At 39.2% G+C, this 26798-nt stretch overlaps 1 protein-coding gene across 3 annotated transcripts in view; it reads left to right on the forward strand.

The window, feature by feature from the left end:
• The window catches only part of arhgef10la (Rho guanine nucleotide exchange factor (GEF) 10-like a), a 117716-nt gene extending 102538 nt beyond the window's left edge, over positions 1 to 15178 (forward strand). For all 3 annotated transcript variants that reach the window (XM_085274820.1, XM_085274823.1, XM_085274822.1), the window contains 4 exons: positions 974 to 1116; positions 6981 to 7152; positions 10852 to 10974; positions 11559 to 15178. In XM_085274820.1, the coding sequence (XP_085130946.1) occupies positions 974 to 1116; positions 6981 to 7152; positions 10852 to 10974; positions 11559 to 12109 (989 nt within the window). In that variant the 3' untranslated portion in view covers positions 12110 to 15178. The remainder of the gene's footprint in view (positions 1 to 973; positions 1117 to 6980; positions 7153 to 10851; positions 10975 to 11558) is intronic.
• Positions 15179 to 26798: the final 11620 nt, after the last annotated feature.

A 26798-nucleotide genomic window follows, 5' to 3' on the forward strand; every position in this document is an offset into this window, starting at 1 on the left:
GAAGTAACGGCGTGGCATTGCTTCGCCATAGTGGCCAGAGGGACATTTACAAGATTGAATTTTGAAAAGGTGAAAAAAATGACCTTTATAACATGCCAAACAATTAACCTGTGGAAGTCAGAAGGCATTGTAAAGCTATTCTGCACTGAAAGGCAGAAATAAACAATTCAAAATGTTAATTAACTGGTTGGATGCACTCTTCTCTAATTTTGCTTCATTAACGCATAGCAAAGGAAATTCTCGTGTAATTTACTTTATAATGTGCTTCTGTGGTAGCCACAGTGTGTGCCCCGTGATTAAAACTCTGCTTCATTTTCACACCGATGAACCAAAGAACGAGGATGAGGTGTCGAGAGCCAAAATTTCAGTTTTTTTTTTTTTGTTTTTTTTTTTAATTGGCAAAAGACCTGGTGATAAAGATGTTAGGAAATGCACTAAAGTGTACACCAGGCTCGTTGGGATATGGGTGGCAAGGGTGTAAGCATTGTTCTACACAGTGTGGCGTTACACAGTGTGTGGCGAGACACAGTGTGTGGTGAGACACAGTGTGTGGTATTTCAAATGGAAGTCCACAATCTTCAGTCAACCTGTAGTTCTCTCACAGTTGTTCAGTAGAATGAAAAAAACAAAGCAAATCTCTTCCGTGAACCCTCTCCGCTGAAGCTTTCGTAATTGCTCAACAGTGTTAAAGAGCTCTATTTATATTTATTTTTTTATTTTTTTGCGTTATAAACACCAAGCTAACTTGCTGTGGTACAAGTGGGAAGAATTGACTTTAATTGCCTTACTCAGTGTGAAAGGGCTCCAGCAGAAGTGGGGCATGTGTTCAGACTTTATTAATATAACTGTAGGCTAGCTGTGATAATAGCCTTTTCTGATTTTAAGGGGTTTCTCACATGTTGGTTGTAGTTTTGAGCATTGTGGTGTTTGTTTGTTTGTGTTTTCTCATTTCGTTACTGTTTTTGTTCCTCAGATGATCTTTGGGACCCTAAATCCCGTAGATGTGTAAGCCTGGGTACAGAGTCAGTTCGGACACTGCTGGTGTTAGACGACTCAGTGTGGGCGAGCTGCGGGAACTCTGTCACAGTCATGGAAATATCTAGCTTCAACACACAGGTAAATAAAGAAACTGTCTCTGGACATACAGTTTGGCAGTGTATACAACTGCTAAAAATGTGAACAGCCAGTGATTTTTCTACATTGCTTCAAACTAAATAAAACAGAGCAAAACACAAAACTTAATGTTAGTATTTGAATACTGTTGAATTTCCACAGCTGATAGTAAATCTGCGTTATGAAAAAGCCCATAGAACAAAGAGAAATGTATTTGGTTGAAACAAGTCAGATATAGTTAGCAAGTAGCTGATGAGCTGATAGCTGTTGTCACTCCCTGTCTGTGTGAAATCTCATTTCCACATGGCCAATGACAGAAGAGAAATTATTGCATGCTAAAATTCAGTTGTTAGAACATCCGTTTATGTTCCCTGCTAATATTTTGTTCTAAGAAATATTAGTTAATGTTATATTTTCAACTGCATCTAGATTTAGCATCTCATCACGGTTACCCATCATATTAAGAAATGTGGACGCTGTTTAAAAACAGGTTAAGAAATAAACTTCAAAGAGATTATCTTTGACTTTTTCCAAAAGGTTACGCGAGCAAATAAATGAGTTCAGTGAAAATCCACATTACAGTGGTTTTGTTCTATTTTTGTTTTCTGCAACATTTGAAGAAATGCAAACTTACACTCCTTTCATTTTCTGGGAAGATTTATGCAGCCATCCTAGAGAGCCAGCATTCTAATCTGTGATGTAATCAAGATTTACTGCCTGGAGCTGCTGCATAGACAGAGACACAGACCCCTTGTAGAGTCATACAGTGTTTGTTGGAGTTCTTGCTCAGAAAATGGTTTTATTTTTCTGTGCCACTCAAAGTTGCGGCACAGAATGTGTACCATTCTCTCCAGAAAATTAGTTGCCTTTGTCATTGTTTCCATTTTTCGTGTAGTCATTCTCCAAGGTGTTCTTCTGTACAGCGCGTCATTAGCGGTTTAGAGCAGGGTGACTTCTCCAGCTGAGGTACACAATAATGAATGACATAAAACAAACTCTTCTGGGTAATGTTAATATGGTATTCCGATGCAAAACTGCAAACCATTACTGCTTAATTATAGCTCCCAGATGTAAGTCTACATGGCTGTATAAATGGACAGGGTGTTAGCTTAAATGAGCATGTGTACCAAGTCAACCTTTCCTGGGTAAATAAAAGTTTATGACATATAAAATTAATTGCTGAATTTAATTAAAAAAACAACAACTAACAAACAGAAACAATACCAATTAAGAGAATTCACTTCATTTCATTTCATATAAAAGTGTTTTTCATTTTCATTGTAAATGAGTTACATTTTCGGGGGGGAGAAAGCGGTAGAAAATGTACCACCTTCATTTCAATTGCAATTACTGATGTTTTTGTTCCCCCTATGCCTATCATAAAACTGCTGATGTAGAGGAAAAAAAAACATCTTCCTCAAAAATCAGAATTATATAAGATACATTTTATAGGTGTTGTTTTTGGTTTTTTCAGAAACATCACGTGACAGATCTGGATATTCAAATCAAAAATAGCTGCTTTTTCAGCATGCTTCAAAATCGAGTCGAGCTAGTGTCTCCTTTTATTCCTTCACCTTTTTTCCCGTAGTCTACTTCTCCAGAGACACAAGCTTAATCAGCTGAATGACCACGCAGTTCTGGTTCACAGTATCTCCCACAGAGCTTAGCAGGTCAGCTCTGGTTACTACTTTGCTAACCTTGTCTTCCTCACTAATATGGACTCAAGAGGGCTGACTTCACAGGGGCTGTGGTGCATATCCAGGATCTAGACAAGAAGTATTTGGCACCTACAGGAAGAGATGTGACTTGGTTCAAGGCTCAAGGGTCATGGACTCAATTCTACTTCACTTCATTGTTTCCCCACATGGATGTTCACCACTTTGTGAGATTTGTACTTCTGAATCATTTATCTGTGACTCTGCTGGACACGTGCCCCGTTTCATTTGATGCACCCTGCTGCTCATCGTGAGAGTCTTTTTAAATGTTCACAATCTGGCCTTGGCTGCACAGTGTTATTTAAATATATCATTTTTAGTCTGTTTGGGTAAACAAGAAAATACTTCCTGTGGTGTTGAAATTGCCTTCAGCAGATCCCCAAAGGATTGTCATAACACTTGCAAAATTGTATGGACTCTCAGCTTTGTATTATTTAATTATATTCACTCTAGCCCAGTGGAGTACGTGAAAATTATAGTGCTGACAAATGCTTAAAAATACCATGTTTGTAAGGAAAGGAGAAAGCAATAATAGAAGAAAGAACACATTTAGAAATTCAGAAGCAGCTATCAGTTTTATCACACAAGGATATTTTATGTAGTTCAAAGAAACTCCAAATGGCACTTTTCACTGCTGTATCTGTAGCTGAAAACAAGATGAGTGTTATTTTAACCAAAATGCAAATACTAGCATGACAATGACAACTTTCTCAATGCTCAGATAGCACGCCGTTTATCTTGTTCAGCTCTAAAAACAAAGTACAGTTTATGACCCAACCTCAACAGATTTTCCCTGTTTATGAAAATGGATCATCATTTAATCGTTATTTGTGATTCAACCTCTTGGATCCATCTAGGTCGGTGCAAAATTTCATGCTAATCTAGCCTATATTAATCAAAACGCCCGTTGCCGTCTGAGTTGTTAGTGGTGCTAAAATGTTTTTTCAGACAGAAGCAGAGATCCAATCCTTGCCAAGATCAGCATTAGTTCCCACTAATCACACCTCTAATTTGGCACACATCTGTTTTATGCATAGACTGAATTTGAAATGTGTAGACCCCTCGTGACTTCACTTGTTGGTTGTGAAGTTCTGTAAGGTTTTAGAAGTGAGTCCATATTTGTGTTCATTTACAAAAATATGTTCAGAGGTTGCAGATCTAACATTTACATGCTTAAATGTTTACATATGCAGCTTTCAAAGGGTTCTAATAATGTGCTGACCGTTTCTGTGGTTTTCCTATGCAGTTTAAGATTTTCTAGCTTCAGACTGGTGGAGTTGATAAAGTGTGGCAAGACTAAAGGTGCTGCTTTAGAGAGTTATCTATCTCTATCAGGCTGTTTCTTTTCAGTAAGAGTGATCAACTACCTCACAGCAAGCCCTCACTTTACAACTTTTTGGAAATGGTCGTGACAGCAAAGGCTACGTGGTTAGGAAGTGACTTGTCAATCAAGATGTAAAAGTAAGGATTGAGACCACATGCTCATCAGGAAAAAAATTATTGATGTATTATTTTAAGTCAGAAGTTGGAGCGTTTTCTAATGCAGTCGACCTTGCAGTCGCTCCTGCTGGCCATGAAAATAAATATAGCTTTAAGAAGTGTGCTTTTGTGTTATTCTCAGCTGTTTGTTTTCTTGTATTCAGACTAACAGAGCTCAACCTAGATGTCGTTCAGTTGGCACTGCAACAAAAAAATACCCCCCTCTTGACCTAAAAAGGATTGCCACCAACTCTTTCCCCCACCGCCACACCCACTGTGTCTCTTCACATACAATTGCTACAGTCACGCTGTGAGGCATGTTCACACCGACCAACCCTATTTACACCAAACACACACAGAAGGTGTGTGTCGGGGTGGAGGGAACAGTGTTTTTATTTGTTATTAAACTGTTTCACTCAAACAAAAACAACGAAATTACTAAAATTATAACCCTGTTTACATTCACATCACGCCAGAGGAAAGGGTTTGGTAGCAGCAGGAACGCTGAATACGACGGGACTCTGAAACACCTTCATTGATTAGAAAATGAAGAAAATTTCAACCAATCAAGGGATTTTTTATTTAGTAGATTGTCACGCAGTAGGGGATCTGACTATGAGAGTAAAACAGAGCTCGGTTTGTTTGTTTTGATTCATACACAAATTTCATTTTGCTCGAAAACTGCCAAGCTTGGCTTCGTTATTTCAGGCACTCAACATCCAGTCTCAGTATCATTACAGTGCTCCACAAACTCCAACAGTCTGTGGAGGTTTGAGTCACTCCCATATAACCAGACCTTAACAAAGTAGGACATACGTGGGCATACAGGCTTTGATCAATACTGACTGGCAGGCCTTGTTCTTTCCTCTTCCCATTACTATTTCTTACTCTTCCTGCTTTCGCCTATCACTCACACGTCCACTCAGCTCCTTCGCCCTTAGAGTGAAGATGTGGACTTTGCACTCAGAAAAGGACAAAGACACCTTGTCACCCTGTGTAATGAAGGACTAATGAGCTGTTCAGACCAGCTGTAGTGTTTGTGGCTTTAACTCTGCTGTTATTTCCCACTGCTGGTGGGAGGAATATAGGGGAGATGTTGCTGTTAGTGTGGCACTGCCGAGCTGAGTGGAAAGGGCACATTACTACTGTCAAGCTTCACTGACTAACTCATCTCTGTAAGCAGCGTTGGATTCAGGAGACTAATACCACGTTGTTGGTTGGGGGCAACAGTTGTGGCTTTTACTTACCTCGTATTTGACACAACACAATGGGCATTCACTGTGTTTTATCTACAGTATACGTGTGATGAAATATGGAATGGATTTTGCCGTGCGGGCTGAAATGTGAATCGATGCTTTTGTAAATTTTATTACACCCATTAAATCAATATTTTAAATATTCTTGGGCACTTTTTGAGAATCCTTGTAGCCCCGTCAGATGGGCCTGATGTGTTGGTTTCGTTTTTCCAGGATCCCATCCAGGTGGTTTCACACACATGGCAGGAAAGATGGCGTCTAACCGCCGCAGTATGTTACCCATTGATGAGCTGGAAGTCCGTTTTAGAGCCACCTTGCTCGATATTGAGGAATGCATTACTTATACATCGCATGCAGTGCAACAGAATTTTTCTCTCCAAACGTGTCAATATATTTGAATTGCAATGGCTTATTGAAGGTGAAATTTTCCTTGTTATTATGGATATCTAATTTTTCGATGGCTGCACTTGAAAAACGTAGAGATGCACTGCATATTGTTTCCCTAGTGGAACAGGCACCCACTGCTGAGGAGTCAATTAAAAGGGAAAACACATCAAAGTCTTCTCTCCTTTTCCCTAATTTCAAACAAAGGAGGACCCACTGGCAAGGGCACACAAACAGGTGGTAATCCCTGTCTGCTGGTGCACTTGGGTTGGGGTGGGTGGTGCATTCTCATCCATACTGAGTCACTCTCACTGACTAATTGCCCAGCTTCATGCAACTTGTGCATTGACAGTGATATGAGTTTCAAGATGATGCCCAAAGCAGCCCTTGTCACGCCTTAGACCGCAGGGGCTGTATGTGTTGCCATGATAAGGCTCATTGCATTTATTTCAAGCTACTCATTAAGACTGTGCCCAAAACTATTTTTCCATTGTGCTCTTAAAATGATAGAAGCCAAGGCAATGATGCAAAAACATGCCCCGTGTGTCAGTGACTCTTTAAATGACTAAATTAGGAGGGACAGCTAGACTTTATTTGTAGAGCAACACTAAATGTATTATTCAGGGGACTTCTACTTCGACCTCATCGAGTTGTAATATAACCACGGCAGTTATCTTAGATATTTAACAAAAAAAATGAACACTACACTCTTGAAATTTGAATTGAATGCCACAATAATTTGAACGCTAACTGAAAATGTTGTCATTTTTTCTCTGGTTCACTTTGTATTTTAGCTGTATTTTTATAGTTGATGCTGAAAATCTTGCAAATATTGTACCGAGGCCTCAATATTGGATGTCCACTCATTATGTGGAGAAAAAGTCATGTCTGTTGTTTGAAAGACCAGAACGAGAATCCAGAGAGAGCTAACCTTTCAGTTTTCTAAATGTTTTCTATATTATTTATTGATGAAATGGATGATTGCATTTTCTTCACATGTTGTTGTAACAGAAATAAACTGTTTGTTTGACAGAAGTTTGAAGTTCATCCAGACCCGCTGGTCAGTGTTGCACACATGGCGTGTGCTGGTGGAGGGGTGTGGATGGCATTCTCAGAAGGTTCCTCCATTCGTCTCTTTCATACTGAAACGTTGGAACTTCTGCAGGAAATCAACATCTCAACACGCTCAACGCTCCAGAACACTGGTACATGCCTGTTTAATTTTTTGGGGTTTGTCTTTATTGCACGACATGATGCTTTCCTCCAGAATGCAGAGAAATATTCTTCTCCTTTGGTTTCTTGCACTCACAAGATTGACCTGATAAGTATCCATCTCGGGCCTCTGGAAAGCCATAATAGAGTCTCTCGGTGAATGACAGGGATTAATAAAAAAAAGATTAATGTCATTAAGCAGTAGTAAAATGGCAGCCTTAAAGATTTTATACATAGGATTACTTTGAAAATATTCTTGCCTTTCTTCAAATCCATGCTTGTTTAATATCGTGCCATTTTACCTCTTCTTCTCTACATGCACCTCCCCTCTATCCTCTTTTTGAGTTAATATTTTACTTTCTTTTTGTCCCACTTTTTCCCTTACGCTCCCTTTTTCATCTTTTCCACTCTGCTTTAAAATCCTCTCACCCCTGTTTTACTTCTCACTGCAGTGTGTTTAGGATGCCACAGAGAACCCATTACTTCCTGTGCACCTTCCTTCATGATGGATGAAATATTTATCTGCAACTGTGGGTGTTTTTCCCTTTTTTAAGCAAGAACTATGGTAAACAAATTAGAGCATACCTAAAAGTGTCTAATGTGATAATGATAGTTTGACTCAGTGTCAACTTCGCTCAAACATTTTCAGGCGGTGGCTTGTGCACCTATTAGCCTATTTGTAACATGAATTCAGAATATTGAAGATCGCTTTAAGCTTAAGGGAGAGGTATAAATACATCTGGATTCAGAAAATTTGGTCCTTTTATTGAGTCACACCAGAGTGTGATTGATGTATTTAGAGCATTACTCCATCATATCAGGAATAAAAAGCTTTTCTCTTGTGAGTTGTGTAAAGAAAGAATACCAACAGGCATATGTTTCAAGCACAGAACCTTTCTCTTTTAGATCAAAGTTCCTTTTTTTCCCCCCCGCTCACGAGGAGACTTTAAGGAGAACAGGCTCCTATGGCCATAGTATCTGGAGAAAACTGTGACCCAGAGGTCATCTTCACCCAGCGCTGGTGCTCCCCCTTGAAATATGCAGTAGATCTGTGGGAGGGTCACAGCCTCAAGACTTGGCCCTGGGGGAAGTTACAGGGTGAAAAGAAAAAGAGTTGCGCGGCTCAGGTCTTCTGGGTCCACAAAAGGAAGAGGATCTTTGACTTAAGTTGTGATTTGTTGAGCTCACAAGAGAAAAGCGGATCCCTCGACACTCTACAACCAAAGATACTGCACATGAATTACTGATAGTTGCTTTCCATCACTCGGTCTCTGCTCCCTTAGGTTTCTCCTTGACTTATGCTAGGACATGCAGTAATGATATACCCCCTAATCCTCTCCCCTTAATGTGATTTATACTCAACAGGGAATTCCAGTTGCAGTAAACAACAGAGAAGTTTCTGAGGCAGAGAAAACTGCTGATCTCTTCTCTACTAATGCCTTTAATAGTTCTATCCTTAGGGTGAAAAAAATATCCCAAAATAAACTCCTCAGTGACATATCATAGGGAAACATTTATCTTTTGGAGACATCTTCTTTTTAAGCTCCCACGATAAACCCACTACATTTCGGAGTGTGTACATTGCTGTAAAAATTGGAGGTGCAATATTGCTCGAGGTTAAGCTATACCTCCTTAATCTTTGCCATTATCCCTCTGTAACACTGTTCTAAAGACAGTGCCTGGTGCCCACATCTTCCGACTTAACTTGAGATTTCATGGTAGCCTGTGAGTGGGTGTTCATGAGCATCATTCTCTCACTTAAGCCCTCTAACCAAAGCACAAACAGACAAACAGCTCAAATAAACAGTTTTGAGATAAAAGCCATTTTCCCCCGACGTCTAACTAACTGCTGTGACCCTCTAACGTCTCCATCCAAAGGCCTCTGCGCTCTGTTTGCTCACTGCGCTTCCTCTTGTACACACTGCATGAACTTCTTACTTGGCAGGATTCATCTCTGCACAGTGAAATTAATTAATTAATAACAGTGTTGAGCCACTCATGCAAATCGTCATAATCTGAGCATGACACACAACCGCGTGTAAATACAGCTACACATGTAAATGAGCATTCTCTTGGTTGTATTCAAATGACTGTTGGTGTAATTCAATTATCATTGCCATGGATATTATGGTAAATGGTTCTATAGATAACTAGGCCACAGTGGGAGCCAAAAGCTGAGGGACCACATAAGGAATGCAAAAATAAATCCACAGCAACAATGTTTTTTTAGTCCTTTGTTAACTGGAAACAAAGAATGTGCATGTACAATAAGAGGGTGCAATTATCCTTTCCAAGGCACTAATGCAGTGCTACAAACAGCTCTGCAGTGGGAAACCTAACAGTACAAAATATATGTTGAATATTGCATCATGCTCTATAACAGAATTTCAAAGTTAACTTTATCCAAAGGATTATTAACACACTCTAAAGGAAAAGAAAATATGCCTGAATTGTAGCAGAATGAATAACAACTTGCTGCAGTGCATCACATCTGGTGTTATCAACTACAGACGAGAATAAATAAGTAGGTAAAGAGTTAAAGCTAATTCTGCTTGTCCACGTGCACAGTGATGGCCCTGGTTAAGATAAATAACAAGACACAAAAATCAAAACTTTTGTAGATGCGTGTGTGCGTGTGTGTTATCAGGAGAGTTGGAACTCCCTCCACTACAGTCAGCAAAACATTTCTCCCATGCCTTCTGCTTCGCTTGCACTCTAAATCTTCCCAGAAATTGCAAAATAAATATATTTTGAATAATAATATGAAAATTACAGCCCGCAATTTTAAAAATAAATCAGCTAGTATAATTACGAAGCAGCTGAAAATGATATTTTTTAATAAGAACGGCCAGTAAAAAACAGCAGAGGTTCAAGCTACGAATAAGACAAGATATTGCTCTTCCCAAAATAAAATAAAGCAGGAGGTGGCTGTGTCTCAACAAAACTGTCACAGAGCAAAAAACACCAACCCCTTCATATCACAGTATCAGTTTTGTGCAGCATTGTTTTGGGGAGACACACCTGACACATACCTGCACAGCAGATAATACACAAACTTGTGGCCTACAGCATGTAGTATACACACTCATATTTTCACCATCAGGACTTTTTAAAAATCAGACCCATGTTCGTGTTAAAGTTGGGTTTGTTTTAGTATAGAAGGTGCAGCGACTATGAAAACGATGTAGCTCCACATTTCTGAAGCACTCAGTTCGCAGACAAAAATGTTTAATATTGAGTTCACAGTCTCGTTTCTTCTGTTGTGCTTCTATGAGTTTTCTTTCAACTGGGTCAGTAGCAAGAACATGGATCCAACTTTTCATAATCTTATGTAACCCAGAGCCCTAGGTAGCTGTGCTGTGCATGTGTTAAGCTTGGCAAATACAGACTGATCACAGAGCTTAAACCTTACCTAAAGCTAATACCGGGAATCAACAATGAAAGTATTTCTATTTATTTATTTATGTGGACATACTAGGACTGAACTGTTCTGGTATTATTAAAATAAATGAAAGCCCATAATTCATTCTCTAAAAGATAGACCATCCAGTCTGGTTGTATCTTTTTATCAGCAGGGAGTCTATTTTTATTCCACAATCTCCAATAACATGCTGGAGTTTTGAACTATGTTATTCTGTAACAATACGTGGTGAAGAAAACTCAATTTTCTGTCAATGTTTTCTATATTGCAGGTCAGAAGAGCATGCGAGTCACAAGTCTTCTAATTTGCCAGGGGCTGTTATGGGTGGGCACAGCTCAAGGCTTAATTATCACTCTTCCAGTTTCCAAACTGGAGGGCATCCCCAAAATAACAGGTATGGATCAGAAGGGGGTGTCTGACTCTGATTGAACGGCCTCTTAAGAGGTCAAAAGAAAATGGAGGAGTTGTGCTTTTTTTCGAAAGAAAATTACTCTGCACTGCCCATTATTGAGGTCGCACTTCACATTCTTCTTGTTACCGTGGGAATCAGTGCAAATATAACTAGGCTGACAAGACACAAATCATTGTGTGTATATATGTTTTCGAAGGATAATTTAAAAACTGCTTGGCTGTGTTTTCTTTATAATGCCAAGGAAATGAGGTCATTAGTTTCCCACTTGCAGTACCCTTACTTCACGGCCATCTTATTCCAGGCTAGTTTATTGAATAATATGTAAATATGCCACAAACTATAGCTGCCGTTATTGCTGCTATATTGGTAGGATTATGATAAATTGACACAGTTAACAGCTGATGACATATGATCCAAGGCTGGGTTCAAATCATTTCAAGTTCATACATTTGAAATTGGAACTTGCATTATTCTCACATTTAATTGATGCAACTCATGACGTCTTGACCCCGGCCCTGTTTACAGCAGAATGCCATTTGAATATTTTTGTCTTCTGCCTTCTTCAGGAAAGGGAATGATCTCACTAAATGCCCACTGTGGGCCTGTGGACTTTTTGGCGGCCACCACAAGTTCTCTGTCTCCTGAACTTCTAAAGAGGGATTCTGTTGGGGAGAGCCCAGACTCTGCATGTGTAGTCGAGGATCGCAGTGACAACTCCTCTCAGGAATCCCTGCAACCTTCCAGCTCCTACCAGGGAGAGGGGAGAGGCAAAGGGCGTGGCGTTCTGCTGCAGTATAAGCTGCGCTCCACGTCGGGACTGCCCGGACGGCCGTTAACGGCGCTGGGCGACGAGGCGTCGGACTCCTCGCTGGAGTCTTTAGAGCACAGCGTGGAAGACGGATCTATCTACGAGCTCAGCGATGACCCAGAAATGTGGGTCCGGGGACGCACTTGTGAAAGGGATGGGGGCCGCAGGGACAGGGTGATTTCTGCTGCAGTTATCTCTGGAGGAAAAGGTTTTCGCAGACTGAAGGAGGGAGCAGCAGCAGGTACTAGGACAAGTGGGGAGGGTTTAGAGAATATTCTTATGGTATGGCAGCTCCCACTGACAGTGTGATGTGGCAAACTTATGTGTATTCATAGAATTCTCCATAGCTTAGGCTTGAATCACCTACTCCATAAATTCTGTACATTTGAGTATATGATGAGAAGGCGGTGCCTCTGTCCCAGAGCACGGCATGTTATGTTCGAACCTGTGAAATAAGCACGCTAATGAGTTAATGCTGCTTATAAGTCAGCCCATAGGATCCTTTGAATGTTCAGGATGGCGCATCGTGATCTTTGCAGCAGAGGCACAGGCCACTACAGATTAGGTGTGTGCTGTGGGATTGTTTTGAACAGCTCCCCTCCTTAGTTAAGATTGATGCGCCACAATTTAACCTCATCATTGCTACGTGTGCCGTGCCACAGGATTTCTGTGTGAGCGCCCATGGACACGACGCGTTTGAGAGGCAGCCTTTGTGGAATCTGCCATGCTCTGCAGAGTTGGAAATGGACGTCTTTTATCTGATCCTGTGGGAGAGATCCCATCTGTTTAGAGCTGAAAGCTGGGGACTACCATCGCATCACAAAGCACATTACCATCACTTTATAAGCTTTGCCAGCTTTTTTCTCATCCCATACAATGTGAATGTACGATACCTTGCATTGTGTCTCAAAGCTGAATCGGTGCTCTCTGGGGGAAAAAAAAAAAAAGAATGTCATTTTTCTTATTTTTTTGCAGGTGTTGCAAAAATTACTCTTGGTTCTTAAAGCGTACTTTGCCTATATTAAGAAGAGTCATCCTAGTACAGTGTTTTTAAAAAAAGAAGAAGAAGAAGAAAATACGTGATTTGGAAAACTACCTGATGAGAGTCACAGATGGTGATACTCTACACTACAGAATCTATAATCACACTGCAGAATGATCTAATTATTACAGTTTTATTTGATCAAATGAAACTTTTCAGTGCCAGAGCAGCGTATTATCTTCCCGCAATATTATAAATGCCAGATATGTGTTTCATTAGTCACTGGCATCTATCAGCATAATTAAACAAATGTGCACCCTGGTTTGCGAATACTCGGCTCACATCAGTGGGAAGCCACATTCAAATATTCAAAGTTAGACTCAAACGAATGATGAAATGAAAGCGCTGCAGCCATCTAAACTGCTGTCAGCTGTGTACAAATACAAATGCTCATGTTTACAGGACCATTAATTTCAGTAACAGAGGAAGATTCTGACTAAATATGTTCTAATACAGTTACAATACAATTAACAGATGGTCGTGATGATGTATATTACCAGTGATATCACCCAGGACTTTAAGTCATGGAGACTTTTTCGTGTTTTCCTTCTGTTTTGCTAATGTTTTGTAAATATTTGGAATTTTAGTCAAACATTTTGTCCATAATATTTTATAATCAGGATATGAAGACGTCCTTAAACAACCTGTCATTCCTTATGTATAGAAACCTCACAGTTTTTCTGTGGTTATCATGTCTCGAGATTAGTTGATTTACAGAATCTGTGTTTAACCAAAAAAAAAAAAATATAAAACTCTTTTTTTTAAATAATTAAAAAAATACAAAGGGATAACAAAGTATATGTAATGCAGTGTCCTTAGAGTCCATACATATTTTTAAACTTGTGAGCACCCAACAGTATGAGAAGTGTTCAGTGGTACTGTGTGAAGTATTTGAAAGGTTTTCCTTTAAGACGTCTTAAAGTTGAACACGTGTTGGCAGACTTGTAAACACGGACTTTCATAGAGGAACCCAAATCAAGAGGTACGTATTTTACAATGCACATCTTTCACGGTGTGCAGGCACAGTAGGTGGAGGCCACACAAGTATCCAACTACGACCTGAGTTTTGTTGATTTTCAATAAGCCTAGCGATGGTTAAGGTTATGGTATATCATTTTTCTCCACCTCTATTCTACTTAGCTTTTCCACCACACGTGGATTCTCATCTTATCCCTTTATCGCAGAAGCATGAAGTTCATGTTTTGTATTTCCCTGAGGCACACCGAGGTTTATTCTCTCTTTTCTTCTGCTCCTCACAAGTGAGATTCCAAAAAACGTTTTAAACATCCCGCTGTCAGCCGGAATCATTCAGGAAAAAGATAAAATAAAATAAAATGATGTAAACTGTCCTTGGATGCTGTCATCTAAATGTAAATCTAAATGTCACATCAGAAATGTATATTTTAATTCATGTGAAATTCAACGCTGCTGAAGGCACAAAACTCACAGTAACTGTAGAGATTGTTCATTCAGCCGTTTTTAGGGTTATTTTTTGCCTCGACTGGAGAGGGAATAGACAGCAAACATGGCTGGAATCAAACCAGGAGTGTTGCATTTGGCTACTATGGCACTTAACTTATTTAAACAGAGCATAAATGTAATTTCTGCAATAAAAGTTTCATATCACATATCAACCTTGGCATTTCATTTGCTTACAGTATTGGCCTGCAGGTATTATCCATGCACTGAATGTTAATACTCAAGAATGAACATAATGTATTACTAATTAGAAGTCCTACTGTACTAAACCTATTTCATTTTATATAAAGGACTGCAACTCTACTGACGTTTTGAAATAAGAAGCAGTTTACACATTGTTTTCATCCTGTGGTGATCTATAGAAGTAGATTTGACAATTATTTCTTTGAGCTATGATAACATTTACTCACAACGTAAAGATGCTGAGATTTGACAACATTGTGACAGTACTGAAAGTAAGAAGCCACTGTTGTAAACACCCATCGCCTACTTTGATGTCGTTGTACGCATAATTTTCCTGTGCAGTGAAGCATTATTACCGTCATAAAAGATGCATCCACCCTAAGTTCCTCCTCTTAGGTTTGTTGGCTTATTTACAGGCTTCGTTGTCACATAGTTCCCAGATCTCAGTGACTCGTTACTTTGGCGAGTAGAATATTATCATAGCTGATAGAAATGTAACGTCAATAAGGTTAGAAAAGCGATGAAGAAGAATTATACTTCAAGTAATAATATTGCACTTGAATGGCCACAAGCATACAGGAAAAAATGCTTGTTTCCTTTTGCTGCAGTACTTCGATGTTACATGTCTAAATATTGTCTAATGTGCATATACTAAATTAAAGCATTTCATTGAAGATGAGTTTAAGCTTGATTTTTATTTATTTACATGACTGATTAAGAATAACGGGGCAGTGGATGCTGTCAAAAGTTTACTATATTGCTTGTCATTAACAGTCAGTAGGGGACAAAATGTTCCAAGCCTATATTTCCCTAGATTGACAGCTTTTGTCAATCATAGGCACTTTACAGAGATGTAGTTTCTATAAGTGCAGTCTTTGAGTAGAACTTCGAAGTTAAATTATCGCCACTGAGACTTGTTTTGTCACATCCTTTATGCCTCTTCACCTTCATCGTAGGTAAAGTGCCAGAGGCTTATGTCGTTGCATGGCACACTGCACTTCAGGGAGACGGGCAGGATTGTTACCGGCACACTCAAAAACACACTGGGGAACTCCTACCATTCCTCAACCATCCTCTTTCACCCCTCCTCCCTCTATTGCCTCTGCCTGTCTTCCTCTCTCTCCCTCAATGTCTTTTTTTTATTCTCATTTAAAATGTGCCAATGAAGTCTTTACAAATATAGAATACTTTGTAGTAGGAAATCCAGCCATGCTTTTTCCTCATGAGTAATTCTCAGGTCAGTGTACACGGGTGTCCTTTGACCACAGTTATATTAATAGTCTCCTCTTCCTGCTACTTTCACATGGAGCAGTCAGGCCACATGAAGGCTCCCTTTAGTGCTGACAATGTCAGATAAAGGTTCAGAGGGTGGGGGTAATGGGGCTGTGCGCCAATGAGTTGAGCTTCCACAGCAGCCTACAGGAAATTACCACGAAAGGTCAGCTCTTAAATAAACCATAAATGATGGACTAAACAAAGAGAGGTCAAACTGTGGTTCAGCTGTATGCAGCAGATTTAGACTACATGTCTAAACTGATCACAACCAGCTGAGGTATAAACCTACTGTAACCTTGTGCCCATCAGCTGAGGCTGAAGAGGAAATAACGAAAACATCCATCCAATATCTATCCAATAATGACGTAATTATTCTTTTTGTTTGCTGATTTTTATTTTACTTTTTAATTGACACAGGTTGCACAGTCTGGATAAAATTCACATATTACAGACAAGTGCAAAAAATAATCCCAAATATGCACATTCAAGCACACGCTCATGCATACATACCTACATGCAAGCATTAATGCACACTGTAACAAAATCTTAGGGCACAACCCTGAAAGAAAAAAGAAGAAGAGAGTAGGGATTTGCAGTACATGAGTAATCTGAGAAGCGAAACGATTGTTACCACTGCACTAATCTTCTTAATATTTGATTGCTGTAATACACTGCTCTTATTGCTCAATCCACACATTTTCACATTTGTAGCTGGTGCAACATTATGCTGGACCATATTGATTGTGCAGGTTTAGTGTTGTGTCTTGCTTTTGTGTTGTATCATGTTTATTTTATGCATCCATTGATTTTACAGTTTGTATCAACTTCTTGTTTACAGTTTTTATTTTAACCTGTTTTTCTGCATTGCTATTTATTTTGTGGCTTACCACCCTGTTTTTAAATACACTATGCAAATGAACATGGACTAATTTTCTTTTTTTATTTAAAATAGTAATAACGTCCAAAGTCACTGATTCAGTTAGATAAACATAAAAGTCAGATCTAGATCAGAAAATAATGCATTCTCTGCCATTAATATGCCTCTTCATTTCTTGGGTATGCGCACAATCTAGGTTTTGTTTACTTGTACTCCTTTCAGTTTTGCCGCAAGCTCTCATTTACCCAAACTTTTTGGCTCATAGATGTTATCGTGGGAGCATCCAATACGCAAACATGCATCCGGCAGCACAATAAGGATGACACCACAACAGGGAGCTCCTGAAAAAGTCCTTAAAACTCCAGTAAGAACTGAGAATGTAACACTGATCTGATAAAGCAGTGCTCAATTGCTTCCTGTACCAAGGTCAACAATGGAGCACATGCTTGCCTAGAAGCGAAATGAGAGGCCAAAATGCTGTGCCAGCATTCCACTGTCAAACCCCAAACAGTATAAGGCATAAATAAGTGTGCTTTTTCTGGTGGGACTTCACAAACCCCCTTTTCTAAACCTTTCTATAGATATTTTCTGCCAATTAACCCTGCTCCAGGAGAGATTTGCCTATCTCAAGCCCCAGCTTTGCGCCTGTGCAGCTTGCGGCGTCACTCTCCCTACGTCTCAGGTATAATTTGCATGCCTCGGTCAAGGCTAAACTGAAGCGGATGAAGCTTTGCAGTTTGAAGGTCTCCCTGCTTTATCTGCCGACTCCTAAAAGCCTGGCATATTTGCATTGCTTTTCATTTCCGCAGGCTTGGCAGTACGAATGATAAAGGAAGAAGAGCACACTGTACAAACCTTGCCTAACAAAGGAGGCAGTAGCTACTGATTTGCATACGAAGAATGCATGGATAAGGCCCGCACAGGGCTGCCTCGGGTCTTATTATCACCCTCCATCAACGCTCGGAGCTGATGCCTGTCAACATCTAATGCACAGCCCCAAAGAGATAGGCTAGGTCACATCATGATGTCAGATGTAACTGTCTCCTCTGGCAATGTCAGCTTCAAATAAACAGGAAAAAAAATCAATATTTTAATAGTGGATATTGTTTTTGAGTTCAGAAACTTAGAGCTGAACTAAATTCCCTCAATGTCTCGTTTAAAGTAGGACTGTCTTTTACAATCCTCTCCTGGCTGCTTATACCTATGTTTTATTTACAACGTTTTAATCATGCAAAAGACTAATACAATTTTGATAACTGTACATTATTTAACTTGTCCCAAAGGAGAGAGGTCTGTTTAATGGCATGATACATGGCCTGTATTGAATAGTAATAATCTCCCAGAGTTTCTCTCTCTTTGTCCATCTACTTGTATAAAGGTACTGAAAAATAAAAATGTGATTGCTGCTTGTAAAAGTAGCGTCTCTGTGTGCTTTGGATTGCTTTATGTCCCTTTGACAATGGCATTTATGGTTTTTTTTTGGCAGTCTGTAAAATCATAATAGGTGAAGTGCAACTTGCAGAGTTTTATAGCCAATTTTCTCCAAATGCATTTATATAATGTCTCAGGCCAACGTTCCTATCCCCACTATTTATTTACGGTGCTACGCATAAACTTGCCAGTTTTACATGTTTCTGCACACCCTTCTGTCCTGCAGTGTTTTATTTTCCAAGTCTGTTTAGGCCTTTGAAGGGCGACCTTCAATTCATATATCTGTTGCTATAACTCTTTGCTACTACCTCAGTGGGACCTCTGTAGAGAAGATAAAATTTCTTTTTATGTCTCGCAGTGTATCTAGTCACTTTTATGCCAACATTTCTCTGACTATTCAAACAAAATGAGAATGTTAGCATTCGGGTCCAGGTTTTCTCCTTTTTGCATCCCTGTTGAATCTGGAAGCCAGCCAAAGAGCATTTCAGAGGTAAATAATGTGTTGAATGTGGCTCTAACCTGCCTGCATTTCACCGGAGGGGCAAAACTATGACTTGAATTTTTTTCTTTCAGTATCAAAAGCAGCAACATCTCATCTTCACTGTCTCTGTCGATCGGTTTGACACCTCTGAGGCAACGCTTGCATCACCTGAATCACACGATTCACAGGATAGCTAAGCAATTTTTATTTTTGATCCATTGTTTTTAATATTAACCATATTTCCAACCATCCAAGTTTCTAAGTGTTTTTGTTTTGTTTTTGTTCAGTTTTCTGTGACTCTCATTCACATGTTTCTGACTTGTTCTCACTCTTACGCTTCCTCATTATCTCCCTCTCCATCTCTGTCCTGCATCACTTTCTCCCTGGGGGGAGAGATGTGCTGCACCTTTTACTGCTCTAGTCTTCAGCATGACAGATGGAGGCTATTAAAACACATTTTCATTGTATTATGGTAAATATGGCAGCCATGTTTTATAAAATATTACTGTTCCCAAGACAGTACTAAAGGATGCAAGAGGAAATCATAACTGTCCTGCCACGGGTTTCTCTCTATATATAAAGTAGATGTGGTATCTCTGATTTAGTTACTGTGGGTTGTTTTTACAGAGCTACGGCATGTCAGCTGTGGTTTTGATGGCCCTAGTTCAGAATGAAGTATTTAAAAAAAAAAGAAGAGAAGAAGATATGACATAAGCTCATCAAGCATGATTTCCTGTCTTGCACGAAAGGAGTGTAACAGAGTAATGGACTTTTGTACAAGGCATCAAGTTTGACAGCCACTTACACGGTGCAGTTAAGATTCTTGGTTTTCCAGAGGTATAGAAAATCAATGTGAGTGGTGGCAGGTATGATATTTATTCAAAATGCACTCCCTCTCTTGATAAAAAGAGGAGAGGAGGGTTGGCTTTGCAAGAAGCTTGGCAGCTTTTAGGCTGTCTATTTTATAGAGTGGACATTCACATAACCAGCAATGACAGTTTCTATTTTTATACCCCTCACTCCTCTGAGAAAGACCCTGCAATCCAACACTGTCACAGCAGTTGGTTGGACCACAGAGAATTCATTTCTTTTTCAAATACAGAATAGAAAAAAAACCCATTGTATTTAAACAGTAGTAATACAAAATAATGATCAAAAACATGTCCAATATGTTAAAACAGAATGAGCAAAATGTAAAAAAAATTATTTATTTATTGCTTTTTAGGCAATAAACTGTGCAAAAAACACAGTCAGCCTTGTTGTTAAAGTTAAGCTACTGTGATTTAGGGCTGAGAATCGTAGAGTATCTCACAGCTTGTGACTCTTTGTGGCGGAATAAGAAAACAAAATACCTCTAAAATGGCAAAATCCCAGTAGTCTCACACTCTGACTCCCTCTGTGTGTATAATTATTGTTAAATCTAAATAATTCATTTAATTAGCTTTCTGATTTGTGTTCCCCTGCTGTGGACCATTTTCCCAGTTTCTTCTTAATCACTGCACGTTAGTTAACTTTAGTTTTTTTTTAAAACTCCAAAATATTTAAGAAGCAAAAGAAGTCCTGAAGTAGTAACAGGTAAGACAGACATTTGGCCACAGTGCATTAATAACTGCATCGAAAAACAAAGTGATACAATAAACTGCTCCTTCAATATTTTGTTCTAACCATAATGGTATTTCTGTAATAATGTTTAAAATGTGTAATTTTCGAATTTTTTTTTGTGTCAGCAGAGAAAGCAGGGCTTCATGGCAGTGCAGCTGCACACTCAGCACATTTCCTAACTAACTTTCAGGAGGAGGTGAGACTGCCAGTGGTCAGGGAGTAGAAGTTTTTGAACTGTACTGAAGACGCAGAGAAATGCAGTGACTGTGTCATTTGGCTGCTATAGTTAAGATCAAATATAACTTTGAATCTGTAAATACAAAACAAAATACCAATAAATTTGATGTGTCACATGGCCCTCTTCCTATTGAAAAAACAAAAGTTGTATCCAAGATGGCCGACTTCTAAATGGCCACCATGGTCACCACCTATCTTGAGGAGTTTGCCCCCTCACATATACTAATGTGCCACAAACAGGACTTTAATATCACCAACCATTCCCATGTTATTACGGTGTATCCATATAAATGGCCCACCCTGTATATGTAGATAAATAGATAAACATGTATAAACATAGTGCACGGACAAGGCATTATGACGCTAAATTCACATTACAGTGATGATTATGTGGTGACTTCTATTACAAAGTTGTTTCAGTTGTCTGAACGATGGGGGGATTAAAAAGTTAAACGTGGCTTTTTCAAACCTTTGAACTTGCATTACACTCAGCTGACGGAGGAAAATGGAAGAGGAGAAGTGGAGCTGTGGACGTTAGTTTTAATTATTTATTGCTTTATTTTTTCCACAAAGGCACAAATAGATGATGGTGAAGTGCATACACACTCAAACCAAAAACAACTACTGTTAACACACTGACTCTGCACGGACAACATGCCAACATTAGCATGCCAAGTGAATGCGTGCCAAACCCATCCAAGCAACCAAAGCTTGGCTTTCAACAGGTAACAAAAGCTGAGATGCTACAAGTAGTCGGGCTCGTGGCACTGCAGTCCATTTCTTCCTTGTATGTGTTTCTAGTGTGACTGCTCTAGCGTTGCTGAAGTGCCTTTTGGGCTGGTTTTCAGTTTTGCTGTCGGCTTTGTGTTAAAATTTGAACACTAGGAGAAAGAACTTGTGTTCATCCTCATTAGAAAAGGGATATGTGTCAGTGTTTGGGACAGCAGCCTTGGGTTTATGTTGTTAAGTGGTAATGACAATGCATCTCATGGCATATAAGGTAGTAACTTTAAAGTGATGCAATGAGTAGTGTAACAAATTACTTTCTCCAGCCAATAATTAGGTAAAATAATTTACTTCTTTCAAATAAAAGTAATGAGGATTTTGTATTTTTTTTTATAATGACTCCAAAAGTATCAGTGTGTTTTAAAACATACTGATGATAAGGATCCACGTACAATGAGGCTTTTAGTTTTAGTTTGTTTGCTAATTTTTCTGTAAGACACACCAGCTTATAGCGACTCGTGTGGAGAGTGATTCATGGCCCCTAAGCTTACGCAAGCCAATTGGGTGGTACCTGCCCTGCCAGCAATGTTCCCTCTAATTTTTCATGTGTCTGAGCGAACACACAAACTCCCTGCGCGCTCCCTTGGACCACTGTGAGCAACAGTAGACGTGTGCACTGTGGTCAAGCCAGCATCGAATCCATCCAAGTTACATGGTTTATTGAAATAATCAAATTACAGCGTTTACATTTATGTTAGACTACTTTTAATTAAGTGCTTTAGCCCACTTACAATGAAAATGAAAAAGACCTTGTTCATGACCTGTGTAGTATGTTAACACTATTGGAAGTAAAAATAACTTTAACTCCAATTTTCAAAACAAAACTTTCTTTTTTTTTTTTTTTTATAAAGCTCTGACTTGTATTCTGAGTCTGTGGTCTGGTAGAGAGTCTGTAACTCTGTCTGCAAAATACAGTATATAATGACCAATGTTGGGCAATTAATTATATACGTAGTTACTTCTTCAAAAAAGTAACTGAGTTTTGCAAACAACAAAGTTTTTTTTGCAGCTGTTTACCTAAAAATGCAGCCAAGGCGTTTTTTTAAATAAACATTTCAAACTATTTACAGAACAATCAGCTGTTCTGCATCAAATTTGATGTCACAAATTATTTGTGTCACTCCAAAAATAATTTCTGTCCACTATGAGATAAAGGAGAGCAACAGCCTGATACCTGCAGGCCTGACAACAGGAGATGTATCACTCCTGTAACACCTGTAACATTCAGCAGTCGCCTCATTGTTCTGACACACACAACAAAACTATTGACCACACTACACACTAACTACACAAGATTTGCGTTAAACGTCGAAAATCTCTCACATCTCAAATCACTTCTAAAACTTCCCCCTTCCTAAACCTCAAAATGCAATGTTGCCATATCATTTTTTGATTGGTCGACATGGTAAATTTTTTGACCAATAGGAAAGGGTGGGGTTTTTTTTGGCATTGTTTTTGCTCACAGGTGGAGAGTGCTTTTGAGCGTTTTCCTTATAAAACGCCGTTTTTACTGTTTCTTCCCGCAGTAAATATAAACAACGATATTATTCAGGAAGAAAACCAAACATTGCAAATATTTTTATCATAACTCTGGTTTTACGTGGCCTATCAACACAATTTAAAAACTGGTATAAAGTCCACACTTTTTTCGTCAATTGTTCCGTCTGTCCTGCTCACATCTCCAATGGTTGTACACGCTGTCATTAACGTGGCTTCACTCCACATCAGCCACGCCGCCTTGGCAGCTAAAACACTGGTGTTGGCACATAAGGACGCTGTCATAGCCTGTCAACGACGTTGATTGGCTGCGTATATATGAATGTGAATCGCATTATTGGCTGGACTATGGGATAGGTGGCATCGTTCTAATCACATACGGGAGCAGCCAGTCACTTACTGACTAACACTGCAAAACAGAATTGTTAAAGTATTAATTTTAATTTCAATTCAGGTTAGATTTTTTCTTTTTTGTGCGCAACGCAGATTTTCTGTGCGCAGAGACCGTGCCAGCAGTGCGCAATTGCGCACACGCGCAACTTAGAGGGAACATTGCCTGCCAAAGGTGCCAGACAAACAGACTGAAGACAAACAGCAAGTAAACAAATTTCTGGTGAAACCAGATGCAAATCTTGTAAGAATTTTTTATGTTCAAGACAAACACAACTCTTTCCAACTGAAGATTTTCCTGTAATTCAGGATATGGCCATGCATATTAGCCTACTTCGAAAAGCACTTTTTGCTGAAAAGGCAGCTGTGTAAAATTTTTCTTTGTCTATTCACTTTACACACATCTCAGCAAGAAAGGAATGTTGCTCCAAGTTTTCTATACTCCAAGGTGGCTCAGTGACTTCAACATTTATTCAATGTTGTTCAAACAGTAAAAATGAGGGCTCCGCTTAAACCACCCATCAGGCTTTGATGCATCGTGCATCTTGTGCAAGTGTACAGAAGCATCCATCCTTAGACACAATTAGTGATCCAGTTGGTGTTCCAAAAGCACAGCTTATTAAAAAGAGGAGAAAAGTTGACGCATTGTTTCATTCATTCTTTTTGCAGCATTTTTTAAAAACTGTATGGCTGTGCAAAAGTCACAGCCATACAGTTACAAGTACCAACATGTTCAATGACAGCTCATTTTACCAACCCACTTGTTTAAACCTGTTACTCTTCCTCTGCTTGTCTGCAGGGTTGAGGATTCTCAGCAGTGGATTCAGAAAATGCTGAAATACTTGACGAATGAACTTCACCACCCACTGTGTAGTGCAATCATCTTCAGCACAACACAGTAATGTGCACATTTCTCTACCCTTGTTTCTTTTTTGGATCTGCGTTCCAATGGTCTCAGTTTGTATAACAGCCTCATCTAATCAAAACGGGAACTTTTAGCAGTAACAGTGGATATTCTGTATCACGTGAATATTAGACACATGCGTTATTTCACACTTTGCCTACCATATGAGAAACACACCGGTGTTTTGCAATAAAAATATTCTTTAAATTCCATAAAAGCTATCATTTAATTATACTGCTTTTGTTCTAGAATATATTTCAGCAATGGGAAATAGCTGCTTACTGTTTTACAAACTTTAAATTCAAAATTTCTATTTTATTGTTATTTCTCCTGTGGGGTCAGTAAAGTTCTATTTTTCATGAATTATATTATGCTAATTCCTAATTTGATTTTAAAAAAAAACAATTAACACTTTAAAAAAAACCCACACTTCTTTCTAGAGAAGTAGCATCATTTCATTAAAAGCAGTCAGAGGATGCTGGATACAAATGCGAGGTTTACTCCCCTGTTGTTACAGAGGTAAGACAGAGTGGGAGTTCACAGTAAAGGCCGTTGTGCACTGCGAAGGTCACACTTGGAGTATACAGTACAAACAGCGGATGAGTTAGTGCTCTGAATTCATGAACAGCCACTGTTTGCAAAGTGCAAACAGATGCCCATAATCCCAGTTTACAAAGATGCCTTTCTCTTGGACACTCTGTATAATGGAAAAGGTACAAAAACAGTATTAATGTCAGAGCAACTGTCAACAAAAGACATATCAGCTATTGCTTTCTTTTTTGCTTAGGAGACATTAACACAATAGAGAGTGGGCATATCTGAGGAGCATTTCTTAGCACCCCCCATCCCTCCATTTTTTTAACAGATTGGACTCACTGGTTCTTTCTTATTGCTTGAGGTAGTTGTCACACAGTAAATCAAAATGGGCCAGGCAGACAAATAAGCCAATGGTTACTGAAGCGATTATGTTGCTGTCACAGTCTAAAGGGTTTCTGTATTTGCCAGAGTCTGTGGGATTTTTTTTTTGGTCTCATCTCTAATATAGGATTACCCCTTTGGCATGCAGAGCAAGTTTAACTAAACAGTTTAATGTTCTAGTGCCTGAGTATTACCACACAGCCACAGGGATCCTAGCTCAGATTTAAGAAATTAGGTGGCAAAATTGAATAAACCCGATACCCCAAAGGACTTTTATTGTGATATCAACAATCCAGGTGGCATAAAGTAGAAGGTAATCTTACGGAGTATAACCACTGGAGACAGAATGTGTATACATATCAAATTGGCTGGTGTGCCTAAGGTTTAATGCTCATGCAATATGAAAAGCTCAGTGAGAGGATGTCCGGGACAGTCAAAGCTTATCAGATACATTATGTAAGGGTCTCTATGGACAGGAAGCCAATACTGCAGATGGAAAATCTACTCATGCTGAGCAAGATGGAGTGAGAACAATGCCATACTGTATTTTCCACAATTTGTTATTTAACTTAACATTCATTGTTTTCTTGTGTGGGTGACTTTTGAGGATAGCATAATTATCAGTATTTTTTTTTAAGTAAATGTTCTAATACTATGTTCTCTTTTCACAAGCTAACAATGGAGATAAAATACACTGTTACCAGAGCTCCACATATTTTTTTTTAATTAAAAACAAAAATGGCATTTTTATCTTGTTTGTCTGCATCGCAAATCAGGTGATATTTTGCTCAAGACAAACTGTGCAGAAAATTTTGCACTACATTTCTAGCAGATCAAAGTTTCTATTTCCAGTATCTTCTGATTGAATGGGCACAAGAAGTGGTGCTGGTGCTAAATGGGCTAAAGTTGTTCAAAACATTTTTTATGACTCAAACTAAGGCTATTACCCCATGTACCTGGGCTGCACTACTTACTAGAACAAATGTTAAAATGGTAATATAAGAACACTGGGCGGAATGGATTCAATGGCAGAACTCAGAGGTCAGGTTTTGCGCATTTATTCACAGTGAAAACAACAGGGTGATATATACAGGTTGTGATGGGGGAAACAGAGGCTCCAGGGATCCAGGCAAAAGGGCCATCCAAGCAATCCAAACTCTCCTCTCTCATTCAGCTCAGGTAGTCTCTCCAAGCACTCAAGGGAGGGAAAAATCCAGGGAAGGTCTGTAAAACGAAGGAAAGAACAATGAGATTAGTTGTAAGGGAAACACACTAGACTAAAGAGCCAGGGCTTTACTAACAGCATAGTTCAACAATCCAGCAAAGACTGAATCTCAGCCACCACCTTAAGTACTGGCCTGCTGATGAGATCATCTGGAACAGGTAGTTGATTACTGCAGGCGTGTTCAGCCAGAGGCAGGAACCCATGATGAGTCCCGCTCATGAACACCGATGTACACACAAGCATAGAGAAAGGAGAGGGAGACAGAGAGAAAACGAAGCCTGGAGTGGGCAGCTCAGGAGGACTGAGGGAGCACGATAGGTAAACTTGTAGATCCTATCTGATAAACACGAGCACGAAAGCCACTATCAGCATGAGCACTTTAATTTCTAATATGAATCGCGTCCCTCAATTTTGAGACATATGCGCTTCCAGGGGAAATATTTTGAGCTGGCCTTAAACATCATTATTTACTTATTTTAAACGCCACTACAGGTATTAAACATTATCTTCAGTTTAACCTAACTATTACCACATGGTCAGTGTAATTTCGATATGCTCTTCAAGTGGGATCCACACATGATTAACTTGGAATAAGATTAACTTGTTCCCAAGAAAAAGAGAATGGACTATTACCCTGCAGGTGGTTCTGGCTCAAAGACCTATGATTACCT

The sequence above is a fragment of the Mchenga conophoros genome, linkage group LG5 (genome assembly GCF_057382185.1).
Source record: "Mchenga conophoros isolate Kocher_MC1m ecotype Shallow Benthic linkage group LG5, M_conophoros_male_GT1.1, whole genome shotgun sequence".
Lineage (NCBI taxonomy): Eukaryota > Metazoa > Chordata > Actinopteri > Cichliformes > Cichlidae > Mchenga > Mchenga conophoros.